Below are 13531 nucleotides of genomic sequence, written 5' to 3'. Positions count from 1 at the left end.
AATAATGCAATAAACATTCATTTAACAACATTACATGTAAGATTAAACCCTAATGTACACAACTGATAAAAACTAAGAAAAAACATGTTATTTCAACAAAAAAACATCAAATATGAAGTGTCATGCAGGGAATTCTGGGAGTAATTCTGTAAATTATACAATGAATTTTTCTTTTTCACTTCCAAAAACCGTATTTTTAACAGTATTTTACTGTAAAATTACATTAAATGTAATTATATTTATTCACCGAATATAGTATGGAAACTTACTGTTAACCAGTTAACAGGTTTTTACTGTAGCATTTTTACAGTCTTTTACTGTTAAAATCACAATCATTTTTTACAGTGTACTGCAAAATAGTTTTATTTAACAGTTCAGTCACATTGCTTGACAGTAAATAATATCACTCATTTAAAATAAATATAAAATATGGACAATCCATTCAATATGATTCTATATTTCGCATAAAGATTTGTTACTCTCACAAAACCTGCATTCAAATATGTTTTATATAGTTGTCACTTTATTTGTTTTTCAAATGAGATTCTGCTATATCCACAATGTACAAACCAAACAAAAATATGTTATGTTATTAACTCACCTCTGTTTGAAATGAAACCTAAAGTGTTTGAACAGATAGTTTGTGTTTGTAATGATGTGCGAGTTCCTGAAGAACAAAATGTTTTACATGTGAGTTCTTGAAAAGGAATGTGAGCTTTTAGCACTTTCTTATATAAAGTATGATGGAACGGCTTCTGCATTAATAAAAACATTTACTTGGCGAGTTATGAAGCTCTGAATGGCACAGACCTGATGTTGATGATGTAACATTTGTACTTCCAGTGTCGGGACTCTTTGTGGTTTGAGACAAGACTGGTGCAACAGTGGTCAAAGCAGGATTTGAAGTCACATTGGGATAGACGGCTGTAAAATGAAACACTCAGTGAGCTTTGGTTAACTGAATAATCCTCTTCCAACCCCTCACATACAGCTACGTACCTACTGAGAGGATGTTTATAGATGCTGGGTTTGTTTTTAGGATGATGTTTTTGTAGATATAGCTGGGTATTAGCATCCCCTGTATCATAGACACTGTTTTACTCACATCAGCTCCAGGTATCACTCTCACAAACACCACACAATCAAACCTAAGACCACAAACACGACAAATACTCCTTTGGATGATCTGATTCATACACAACGCATAAACGTTATATTTTTGCGTGACATATATGCGTGTATTGCAGGTGTATGAGAAATTTTACCATTGTGTCTTGATTGGTGGCTTTCCAATACCCTTCAAAGAAGCACAATGTAGCATTTGTAAATAACTCGTTATGTGTTTTAATAATATAAGGATATAAATTATATATGTCCACTCAATAATTAATAATTATGGTATATGCTGTACCTGAATTTCCTCCTTATTTTGTCCAGCTAAACCAGCTCCTTTTTGAGGGCTAAATTGGAGCACAGATGAGAAAAATTTGGCACCTCTCTTAGACAATAAAGTAAAATAAAAATGACATGGATGCCCTAAGTTATACAAATATTTGGGTATTTATATGTATTTATTTAGTTAGTTTTAAAAATGAAATAATGACCTTAAATTTGATAGGAACACAGAATGCACTGATATTTTCTGAGGGAAAATGTGTTTCAGCTGTAATAAAAATATATTAATTCAGTATATGTTAAATAAAAATGTTAAATATTATATATAACATTATACATACACACACACATATAGAAATATTATCTTACCCAGATTAGAACAATCTCCTGAATATCATTTTCACTATAATCATTATAATTATTGAGATATTGTGTAATAGCTGTGTTCATTTGAATTTTATATTTTGACGATTCTGAAATGTAGCGAAGATACAGGTCATTAGAATGCAATGACACATTGATGCATTTCATCATATAACACAAGTTATTGTAACATTAATTCTGCATTTCCTCTTCTACAAATAGTCTTGTACTCTAGAGCGACAGAGCAATTTCTCACCACACATAAAGTTGTCATCCTCTATCGGTGGACACTTCTGATAATCCCAATCTTGCTCTCTCCAAGTCACAATATTCCCATCTACACATCTGCATGCTTCCAGCTGCAATGGACTCATCTGTACTCCCCACATCCGGAACAAGGAGATGTCCCCAAGGAAGTTTTTCCCGGTCTCAAAATCAATAGAACCTCCAACAAAATTATGTGACACTCCCAAAGTCAGGGTACCATTTCCGGCAAGGAACCTGGGTGATGTTTCATTCAAATGAAATTCAAAAATTGTATTATTAATGATCACCTGGAAAAGCCTAATGTGACCGGACCATGTCAGACAAACTGTGTGCCACTTTTTTATGGACATGTCATAAGCAACTGTCCATTCTTCTCCAAAAATAGAGGCTATTACATTGCCCATATTTCCAGCTAAGCCAAACTCCATGTGCTGTTGCCCTGGACCTTTGTAGTCAAAAGCAGTCCATTCAGAAGTGTTAATATTTCTCATGAGGTTGACGCAGACACTCAATTCCTCTAAAGGTGGGATGATAGCACTTTTATTCAACTGCCAAACACAGGATCGTGTAGAGGCTTTCTTCTTCCCCCATAGACTTGGGCCTAAAAGTTAGAATACAGATTAGGCATCTATTTCCAGCTTAAAGAATGTTTTGGTTCAACAAAACCAATTAACGCAACAGTTTGCGTCAGTCTTTTTGAGTTATGACAACTTCTAATGAAAAAAATATTGGCGACCCTTAAATTAACAGCTAGCATAGCACATACTATATGCCACTTATTTAACATGTTAACAAGCAAAATATTACTCATGTTTATTCATTATTCTTAGCTCTTGTCACTCTTAACAAACACTTTTAAATGTCAAACATAACAGAGTTAAACACAGGTCTTTCCCTTCACAAAAAAAAAAAAAATCAACAAATAATATCCTTTTTTAGCAATACAACTGATATTTTCCAAGAAATAAAGTATTATGGACATGAAGAAAAGATAGTTACAAAATAAATGCAAGGAAGAGAAATCATACCTGCACAATTGAGAGAGGAGCCCAAAATCCATATGTAAATAGCCACAGGCAGGTATTTATTGAAGGTATGCATGATATATCTATAAAAAAAAAAAAAGCAAAAATAAATAAAGAGAGAAAGTATTCATTTCTATGGTGTCCTCACTTAAAAAACAAACTTTCAAAAACCTTTAAAATTCAAATCATTTAAAGTAAAAATGTCTATGTTTAAAGTTGAAAAAGGCAGACCATCCATAAAACGAAAAATTTATTACATTACCATCTTAGTAATTTGATTCAGCGTGAGTTAGATTACTACTTACTGTGTTATGACATTTCTCTAGAATGGAAAACACTGAAGTATTAACAAAACAACATAAATGATGTAAACCCAGCAAATTCAACCTAGAAAATGAAATGAGAGTATGTTGTCCTCTAAATATATCCAGCGCTGGACCTCTCCTCAAAGGAGACAAAATCCACGCCCAATCTCTTGTTGATAAGTTATTTATTAATCATAAAGACAGTAATAAACATAAAAGGATCTGTACATGGGTCAATAAGGAACAGTATCCGGAACAAGTTAATCTTATGATGAATCAGTTAGTTTAACCCTTTCATTTCATGAATTTGTGAATGTTTCTTTCACATCACTGAGACCCAGATTGGTAATTCTGATTGAGATGTATACTTGTTTTTTGATCTGGTTTATGATTATCACTCATGAATGTGGGAGAAGGCACACCTCATAAATAGTTAAAGATTAATAGTGCAAGTTGTGTGATGAAATACTGCAGCAAAGGCATGACTCTTGCTAAATAGGAAGAATGGTTCTGATATAGAGTCAATGGTGGGCTGATAATGCATTTGTGTCAGCTTTAGTTATAATAAGAGCAGCATGTGATTGAAGCTGTAAGGATTGATCACTAAAGTATGAAAGAGCCACAAATGCTGTATTTTTGGAAATGCAATAATAATAATGTCATAAAAGACAGCACATGACAATGATATGAGGAACTGTTCTTGTTTTCATTGCATGAACAGTTCTGCATATATTTGTGCGGCCAGTACGAGTCTACCATCTTAACAGGAAGTTGTTTCAGATCTTAAGCAAACAGTTCAGGTAATGTTCCTCCTCAGGCGTTCAGATCAGATTTGGTTCTTCCAGATAGCTCTCACTAAACAAATTTAATTAGATTTTATAGTGGCAACCCAAAGCTCTCACTCTGAGCTGATTACATAATTCTCATTTGGACAGATATTTGCATTTTTTCATTTGGATGCATAGTTTGAGAATATTATATATTCTATATTTATCTTTTTTTTTATTAGTTTCAAAATAAAATGTGTGTCTGCCATTGTGACAGATATTAAATGACATAAACCTGTGCATTAAGTGATTCAGACTAACTTCAGAGTAACAAAACTACAGCAGCAAGTATTGGCTGAGTGTATTTAGCAGCTTCTACAGTTAAAGATAAAACTTAAAATATTTAGTTTTTAAATTAAATCTAAAAATATTTCAAAATATTTAATGCATTATTATTTAATTGTTATACCATTAATAATTAACTTATTTGATTTGTAGTTAACTATTTTAGTATTTAAATAATCAACCATTCTAGGCCGTTGGTGTCTGGACTTAATTATTTATTTTATTTTTTAAAGGTCACATATTTTACAACTTTCTGGAGTTTTATTTATCAGAAAAGGTTCAATGAAGTATTGTCTTTTGTTGTTATGGGTGCGTCTACAGATTTCTTGCCATATGTCTGTTTCTTGCATCTCACGACTATGTTGTGTATGAAATAACGTCTGTGTGCATGTGTGTGAAACAACAAACTGACGATTTATATATAATCATTTGTAATTGTATATACATTGTTGTGATTAATTGTGGCTGGAACAATAATGTAGCTGTAAAAATAGTTGCCTGCTGAAATTGAAATGACTAAGTTAGATAGACATGGTGAGTTTGTCTTTACTATACATGTTAGATGTGACCCACCTCATAGTAACAATCCTGTCAGATCGTCCATCCTTTGAGTGAGAGTGTAACGTTACAGGTCGGCCGATCTGGTTTTGTGGTTAAAGTTAACCTTTTCACAAGTTTCCTTGTTGTTGCTCAAAAATGATGTTGTCTGGGGGTTTGGCAAAAGGAGTGTGGGACGGTGGGCGGTGCTCAGGGTGGTGACTGAAGGCGGTGACTGTGTAGTTCTGACGTCAACTTTTTACGGAAGTCACAATGGTTCGTGAAAAATCACAGCTACTTTATGCAGGCTGTGTGCATTTTACTGTGGACTGACTGTTTTGAAACTGGTAGTTAAATAGCCCCTAGACCTCAGTTATGTGAAAAAAGCCAGGAAATTTCAGTTTTGACCATATGGGACCTTTAAATGGCATGAGACTTTGTGACTTCCTGCACTTGCTATACTTTATACTTCAATACAGTAAAATTACTAAAATGTGTTACAATAGTCATTTTATAATAAATTCAAAAGCAAGACGTGAAAAAGCTACGGAATAGAAACGGCAACTGAGCTAATGAGTGGTCCTCTGCTGCCATCTACTGGTTATAATGCTAAATTCATGTCATTTTCATCTTAAAAAGTCTTTGTTTTCTGCCAGGAGACACATTTTTGTCACATTTTTCATGTCATCTTCATGAATGAAAAGTGAATCTTTAAAGTGAAATTTACTGCACAACTATAACTAATCACACTCCAGCCAGGCAACCAAAGTTGGCAACCGTATGTACATACTTATTTTCCTGGCTATAAAGGTAAGTTATCGATTATCAAGAATACCATAATGATTATCTCTCATTTATGAGAGAGCATCGATAGATAGCTAACGTAAGCTTAAATAGTTATGATAGTGTTTAGTTGTAAGCATTTAAATAGGCCTACAATTACGTGTCGGGGTACTCTCCAGGGTCAGCATATAAAATTATATTTTGTTAAATAACGTGAAACTGTATGTTGTTAATGCCACTTTCATCATTAACAGTGTTGTAATTATTTTGTTTCTCAGTTTCTGAAAAGAACGAGGCAGGAGAGGTTTCTGTTTGCTTGATACCAGCCATCTTAGTCCATCCCTACATCTTATTCCATCTATAGCACACCCTTACATACAATTTTTGTCTATTTATGTTTATTTATATATATACATGTGTATTTTATTCACATATCTTAATTTTTTATTAGCTGTGCGTTGTTGTTGTCTCTGTGCACTGGAAGCTTCTGTCACCAAAACAAATTCCTTGTATGTGCAAACATACTTGGCAATAAAGCTCTTTCTGACTTCTGATACATACGTACATAAAAAATATTGGTTCAATTTTCCCATGTTTTTCAGATTTTTTTTTCAAGCATTTTATATTATAAATGTTTGACACTGACAGTAGGAACAAAGCTATGAAACCATAAAGGAGGAATATAGATATAAATAATTACAACGAAGTTTCTTCTGTCAGCACGACAGCACTTTTTTCTTTAGATATAGAGATATATTTCTATTTATCTTAAGTTCTGTACGTATTTTAATCTACAGTAGTCAACACTTGAAGTGGATCAAAAAAGTTTTAACTGATATCTGTCACAACTATCAAGGTTGTGACAGATATCAGTTTATATTTTATTTTATTTTAAATTTAGATATCATCAGTGTTCAATTAAAATAATACAAATTCAGTGCTGCTTGCATGACAATTTTGACAATAGTGGTCAAAGCACAATCACTGTGAAAATAAATATTAATACAAATAAATACTACATTTTGCATAATGCTATATGCATATCTTCAGGTGTATCAGTTGTAACTAGTTCAGGTCACACAAGTTTGTAAAACCAGTTTTGTTCTGCCCTACACTGGTCAATGAATTAGTCAAAGCAGTTATTGTTATAGATTGTCATATCTGTTGTATGTCTGTGGGAAGTATGGACTAGAGCATCATATACTCTGTATATCTGAAGCCCTGACATTCCCTCACAGGCACATTCATTATTGACTTACAGTAAGTGCTGGTGCACTATTTAATACATGTAACTGATACTTGCTCAGCCTGCTGCAAAAAAATGAATGAGGGGCCTGCAAACTATGGCTAAATGAAAGGAAGCAGTCCGAGATGCCTGAGAAGTAGTACTGCCAAAGGGAATATGGTGTTTTCTTAAAGGGAGGGGTTGACCACAGCTTAGCTGATCCTGTCAGTTTCTCATTCAACATATTGTCAAAGCTCCAGTATAGTGGTAAAAGGAAAATATGCCAAGCCTGTGCACCAAACTTCTTGTTTACATTTTTTTCTTTGGCATTAAAAGCATAAATAGTTCAATCTGTCCATGGATTCTGGGTTAATAAACCTCTTGATTCTTCTTGATCTGTTGTTAAAACCTCTTTTTTCCATCTTCGTAATATTGCACGTCTTCGATCTTCTCTAACTCTAGCTGATGCTGAAATCTTAATTCATGCATTAATCACATCACGTCTGGATTATTGCAATGCTCTATTTCTTGGTCTGCCTAAAAAACATATTGCAAGGTTACAGTATGTTCAAAACTCAGCAGCAAGAGTTCTCACCTCCACCAGGCGTTCTGCTCACATTACTCCTCTACTGCATGATCTTCACTGGCTACCTGTGGCATCACGTATTCACTTTAAGATATTACTTCTAACGTTTAAGGCATTAATGGTCTTGCGCCTCCATATCTGTCTGACCTACTGTACTCCTATTCTCCTGCCCGGTCTCTCAGATCATCTGAGCTTGGTCTTTTGTCCATTCCTCGTTTTCGGCTGTCCACTGTAGGTGGTAGGTCATTTAGTGTTAATGCTCCGAAATTATGGAATTCGCTACCCCTTACACTTCGTAATATACCATCTTTGTCTACATTCAAGACTCAGCTAAAAACGTATCTTTTTAATATGTATTTTGGATAATGTGGCTATATGTGGCCTTATGTGTTTGTATTGTGTATATGGGTGTGCAAATGAATTGTTTAGCACTATGTAAAGCGACCTTGACCTATGGAAAGGCACTATATAAATAAAACTTCTTCTTCTTCATAACTTAAAAAATAACAATAAAAATAATATTTCCAAATATCTATTTATGTAACTCTGTCCTTGAACTTGAACTGCTTACACTTCACATAATAAGCCTGTTGGTGGCACTTGGGCTTCATTTAACCAACAAGTTTAATCAAACGGTAAACTGTAGCCTATATCAATATGCAGTACATAGATAGGAGTAAATTAAACACTACTTAGAATTAATGCCACTTCTTCTACTTTTGCAATTTCAGGCTTGTAAAAAAAAGAAAATAATAATACACCTGTTTTTATAGAGTCTGTATCTGTAATACGCCTGAAAATGGACAGTATATATTTAAACCGATTTACTCCCATTTACAAAGTCCAATGAAATTTGAGCTTGTTTAAGACGCACACAATCTATAGCAATATAATGGCAACGATGTCTCAAACTGAAAGATGTAGGCTAAGTAAAAATAAACAGGTAGGCCTATTCCGAGCCATTCGTTACTGTTTTGTAGGCTACACACAATATTGACCACAATATTATTGTTGATAACTGTTGAGAGAGGGCCACTTCTGGTTAATTTTGGAAAAAGGCGAGGGGTTTGAGCCCCCAAAGCACCCCCTCATAAAGGATTATGACAGTGGAGAGTTTATAATAAGGATTCTCAAACTGTTTGATGCCAAGGACCCCTCAAATATTATAATCATTCATAAAATATAAAGAGTTATATATTTTCATGTTTAAATCACCTTTTTTAAATGTGAGAAAAAGGTTATTTAAAAATAAAAGTAAAAAGAAGACAACATGCTATTTCCAAAATCAATTAAATGGCTTTTATATTGTCTGAAGTCAAAGCAAATTTCTAAAACATTATCTATGGTTTTTACCGTATATCTTTATATAAACGGATTTTTTAAATTTTTTTTTTTACTTTTTCTCAAGTTTTCCACAGACCACATAGCACCCTTTTGCGGTCACGGACACCGGTTTGAAAACCACCGAGTAACGACCACTCTCGCTGTGTCCTGCAGTGCGTGCAGTCAAACGCTAGATGTCGCTGTCGCCGTCTGTAGACCGCGGCGGGTTGAGCAGTCGGCGTCCCCGCGCGCCTCTAATGTGTCAGCGCCAAAGAGCCGGAAAAAAAACTTCGGCAAAAATGGCGGAGGGTGCAACGTCTCTGAAAGGGTTGCGGGCGCAAATGGGTAAGAATGCACCTATTTACAACCTCTTTCGACGAGTTCTCGTTGCTTAAACCTGTCAGAAGACATATCTTTAGTACTATGGCTTTGTTTGGAGGTTGTTTGGACGACTGAGGGCTTGAATCCGTTACTTTAATTGAGGCGGTCTGAGGGGGAGAGTTAGCGGGCTTCGATGGACGGATAACGGCCAGCTAACTGCTAAACTTACTGCAGCACCAGACAAGAAGTCTGTGTTGGTTCACTGTGATGTTCTTGTACAGTTTAATGTTTAGATAGGATGAATTGACGCAGGCTGAAGGGTTTTTAGAGTTGTGTTTGCCGGGTCTGTAGGGAGGTTTGATAAGTGATGTCTGGTTTGACAGGGACACATCATCTCAGCTTTGTATGGCGCTCTTATCTGTACAGAGCCTATATCCTTGCGTTTATCGTTATTGTTTCCCTATTATACTAAATATTCACTTAATATAATGCTTTTAAATATGTATAAACCCTCTGCGGTCTCATAAGTTGGTTTCTTAGTACACTTCCTATCTAAATGGCAAAAAGAGACACTGAAATTGATGTCGAAATAGTTCACGTGTAAATTACAGAACCAGTAGGAGAAATTCATGTTTGATGGAGGTAAATATTTTGTATTGAGTTGACTTTTATAAGGGAAGCTTTCGCCGTGTGCAGTTCATACTACGTTACACACAGGCATCACTAAAGTAGTGCTTACTGATCTGTGGATGTTTAGCAGTATTTTTCTCTTTTTATCATGTTGAGTGTGTGAGCTGTCTTGCGGATGTTGCTGGCCATCTTGATCTTTGAGGATGAATATAAACTCAATATAAGTAAGAATATAAACTGAATATAATTTTTTCACTATCAGCATCATTGCAGTTGCTTTGTGCAGCAAACCATCAAATTCTGTTTACTTGTTCCTCCCTCTAAGGAAAACATGCTTGCTAATGTTCTTCTGACTTGCTAATGAGGAATGATTTGCACTTTTGATGCCTTGTGTTTAGCCTATGCCACTAATAGACTAGTAGCTTTAGTTTTCAGTGTAGCCTGTGGTTAATCTCATGGAGTGGTAAAAGTTCTTGTGTAAGAAACATAACATCATTGAAAGACTTATGCTTTTTTATTTGTCATTTTAGCTACTTTTCTGGAAGGTTCGTTGTTGTAGAGCTTGAACTGAATTCATTAGATTACTAGAAACGGGTCACGGTGTGGTTAGAAACCTCAAAGTGGGTTCTCATCAAGACCTGCATCCTGCCGGTGTTAACCCTGGCCTGACTGCAAACATAATATAGGGTGGAGTCCAGTGGTCAGGAAACTGCACATATTTGGTTATGTCTGCAAGAATGAATGCTTGAATACCATTTCTTTTGAGGTCTATTTAGTTTTTTGGGTTTTTTTTGGTAAGGAATTTGTTCCGGATGCTACAAATGCCTCGTTTATAATGGGTTTTATTGGTTTTGTCTCATCCGCGCCGGGACAGGGCATCACAGTATGGTAAAAGGCGTAACATTTCCGTCACACGCTTTGAGGTATTTGGCCAGTCACAACGCACTGGATAGCTGGCCAATCAGAGCACACCTCGCTTTTCAGACCGATGAGCTTTGTAAAAATCGACGCATTTCAGAAAGGCGGGGCATAGAGGAGAAACAATAATGTACAGTATGTGGACAATAATGTGTTTTTTGAATCTTAAACCACATAAACACATTTCATTACACCAAATACACAAAATAATGTTCTTTTTAGCAACATCATATGACCCCTTTAAAGCTATTATTGAAGAGCATGAAAAATAACATGGCCTGTTAGAGTCATGTGATATTGAGCTGTTTTGTTATCATAATGCACCAGGCTGGTTATAAGTCAATATTAAATGGGTAGCACCTTTGTTTATCAGGTGTACTCATTATTCTTGGCTGTCAGAAAAGGGCTGTAGTTCTCCTTGTTAAATAGTCAGCGCATCTCCTCTCTGAGTAGTTATTTTAAAGGCAGTAGTTTTTATAGACACCATTATATGATACAAATTTGTGAAGCAAATTGGCTTAAATGTTACCTACAGGTGTTGTACATTGACCTGCTAAGCTTTTTTGCTTTTCTAGTACAGACATTTGTTTAAGTGCAGCAGCAGTCAAATGTGCAACCCAGGATCATTGGAAAAACCTGTATTACATTTCTGCAAAATTATATTTACGTTGCTTCTTGCACATTTCACAACACTTTCAAAGTGAACTGTCCAGTCAGTGGGGCTAAAAGTGCATTCAGTTTTACCCCAAATAGATTAATGTGAATTTGGTGTTGTTTTATAAGGTTTGTTATTGGATGTATTGTGGCAGTCCAGAAATGAAACGTCTGAGAAGTGGTGCTTAAAGGTTAATGCAGACTTAAAAGCAAGCATGAGATAAAAATGCATTTGCTTTAGCAAACATGCCATTTTAGCTTAATTCTACAAGTCATAGAATTTTTAATTGTGACTCGTGTTTCACAGGACCCATACCCAAAGGGCTCTGCATTGCAAGTGCAGTGATGTACCAGGTGAGCTACCTAGGTTGCAAATGTGATTGCTTAAAGGTCCAGCGCTGATGATAACTCTATCATTAGCCTCCAGGAAGCAAGAATGACCTGCTGTTCGGTAAGAGTAGTAATACCGTTAAAACCTTAACGATACCCATCCCTACTGTCCACACGTCATCATCATCGCTCTGCCTCTTGAAATAGCCCAAGTTTACACAGCCTAGGTATCCCCACTAATCCTGTACAAGAACTGCATTGTGGATGGGGTTGGGTCAACCAATTAGTCAATATGAGGGTGACTAGTTCTTTCAAGTTTTGATATTTTTAGCAGCAGTGCTTTTGCTTTAATTAGCATGCTGTTATTTAGCTCTGACACAGTTTGCATGGAAAAAGGTCAGTCGAACTCGAAACCAACCTATTATGTATGACTTCCTTAAGACCAATTAGTCGTTCAGGCAACTCACCAACTAGTTGATTTTGAAAATATGTATTTTTGCACATCGCTATTATGTGTTAGTATGTGAGAGTATGTAAAACCGCAGTTGTGCCTTCTGTTGAGGCCTGAATAGTTGGACAGTGCAGGCACGTTCCTCCCCAAGCATCTGCCCTAGAGACTTCCTGTCCCAATAACGGGTTGCTACTGCAGCAAAAAGAGAAAGAGAGTGAGGCAAACAGTGAGCGGTAACAGGACCCCACTGACCCACTGAGCACTGACTCTCCCTGACTGCTGGCTCTCCTTGGATGTGCATGGCAGGACATAAAGAGCATAGTGTTGGTATTTGTATAACCGTTCTTTGTGTTCTGTCAGACTGAGTGAATGAGTGTTTGTTGAACAGCCCATCTTGTCATCTGACAGTTTGAACGGTGCAGCTGTTGTCAAAGGGAATGATGTAACCCTCGTCTGTTTTTAGTGTGTTTTTGCTCAAAATGTAATTTAAATCTCAATGATCAGTAGTTAGGTCTGTGCGATATTAAAGAAAAATGCGATATGCGATAACTCATTAAATAGTGCGATATGTGATACGATAATGCTTAAAGTGCCACATGCTCAAATGAAACAGTTTTACTCAGCTGTAGGCATGGGCCGGGTATGAGATTCTGACGGTGTGATAACTTTAGATAAAAATATCACGGTATTGCGATTACAGCTCCAAAATATGTTATTTTTAAATGTCTGGGTAAAAAATCTACTTTTTTCCCCACTGAACACATTTTATTTTTAAGAAACATATAGAACATTTTGGAACAGTAAACATGTCAGGCTAAATAATTAGAATAAATAATTAAATTCTTCTTAATTAAATGCAGTCACTTAAGTGAGCCTAAACCTGCAGCTCAATAATAAAAAATCTAATCAAAACATCATTTCTGTAAAAAATAAAATAAAAAAATTTATAAAAAAATGCATGCATAAACCTGCAGCTCAACAAGGTTTTTGGAGACATGCTCGCTTTCTACACATTCATCTTTCAGTCCAAGTTATGATGCAGGAATGTTCACCTTTCCCGGATTAAGTTTGGAGCTATGGTTTGGAGCGGTGAGGTACGAGGATGTGTGCACATAAGGAAAGAGAAGGCGCGAGTGTCACACACACGAACACGTGGTCTCTCCGTACAACACTCAAAACAGTGGCAAAGTTTTTTGGTTTTTTTTAAATGCGTGATTTTGAACAGATGTAAACAATGGCAGGAGGCTTAAAAGTATAGACGTGATACCAGCTAAATTTAATTATTGTACTAAATCGCAGAAAAGTA

General features: G+C 35.7%; 2 protein-coding genes across 2 annotated transcripts in view; one reads left to right on the top strand and one right to left on the bottom strand.

Annotated features, from left to right (window-relative positions):
• The window catches only part of LOC107752051 (adhesion G-protein coupled receptor G2-like), a 28154-nt gene extending 25725 nt beyond the window's left edge, over positions 1-2429 (bottom strand). The window contains exons 1-9 of the mRNA XM_016567902.1: positions 2421-2429; positions 2015-2186; positions 1765-1868; positions 1605-1663; positions 1412-1460; positions 1266-1297; positions 1000-1148; positions 811-924; positions 602-667 (exon numbers count right to left, since the gene is read on the bottom strand). Of these exons, the coding sequence (XP_016423388.1) occupies positions 602-667; positions 811-924; positions 1000-1148; positions 1266-1297; positions 1412-1460; positions 1605-1663; positions 1765-1868; positions 2015-2186; positions 2421-2429 (754 nt within the window). The remainder of the gene's footprint in view (positions 1-601; positions 668-810; positions 925-999; positions 1149-1265; positions 1298-1411; positions 1461-1604; positions 1664-1764; positions 1869-2014; positions 2187-2420) is intronic.
• A 6686-nt stretch (positions 2430-9115) lies between these two features.
• The window catches only part of LOC107752050 (ensconsin-like), a 26958-nt gene continuing 22542 nt past the window's right edge, over positions 9116-13531 (top strand). The window contains exon 1 of the mRNA XM_016567901.1: positions 9116-9266. Within this exon, the coding sequence (XP_016423387.1) occupies positions 9116-9266 (151 nt within the window). The remainder of the gene's footprint in view (positions 9267-13531) is intronic.

This window comes from Sinocyclocheilus rhinocerous, unplaced genomic scaffold (genome assembly GCF_001515625.1).
Source record: "Sinocyclocheilus rhinocerous isolate Xijiao unplaced genomic scaffold, SAMN03320098_v1.1 scaffold662, whole genome shotgun sequence".
Taxonomy (NCBI): Eukaryota; Metazoa; Chordata; class Actinopteri; order Cypriniformes; family Cyprinidae; genus Sinocyclocheilus; species Sinocyclocheilus rhinocerous.
This window is presented reverse-complemented; position numbering and strand designations above follow the sequence as displayed.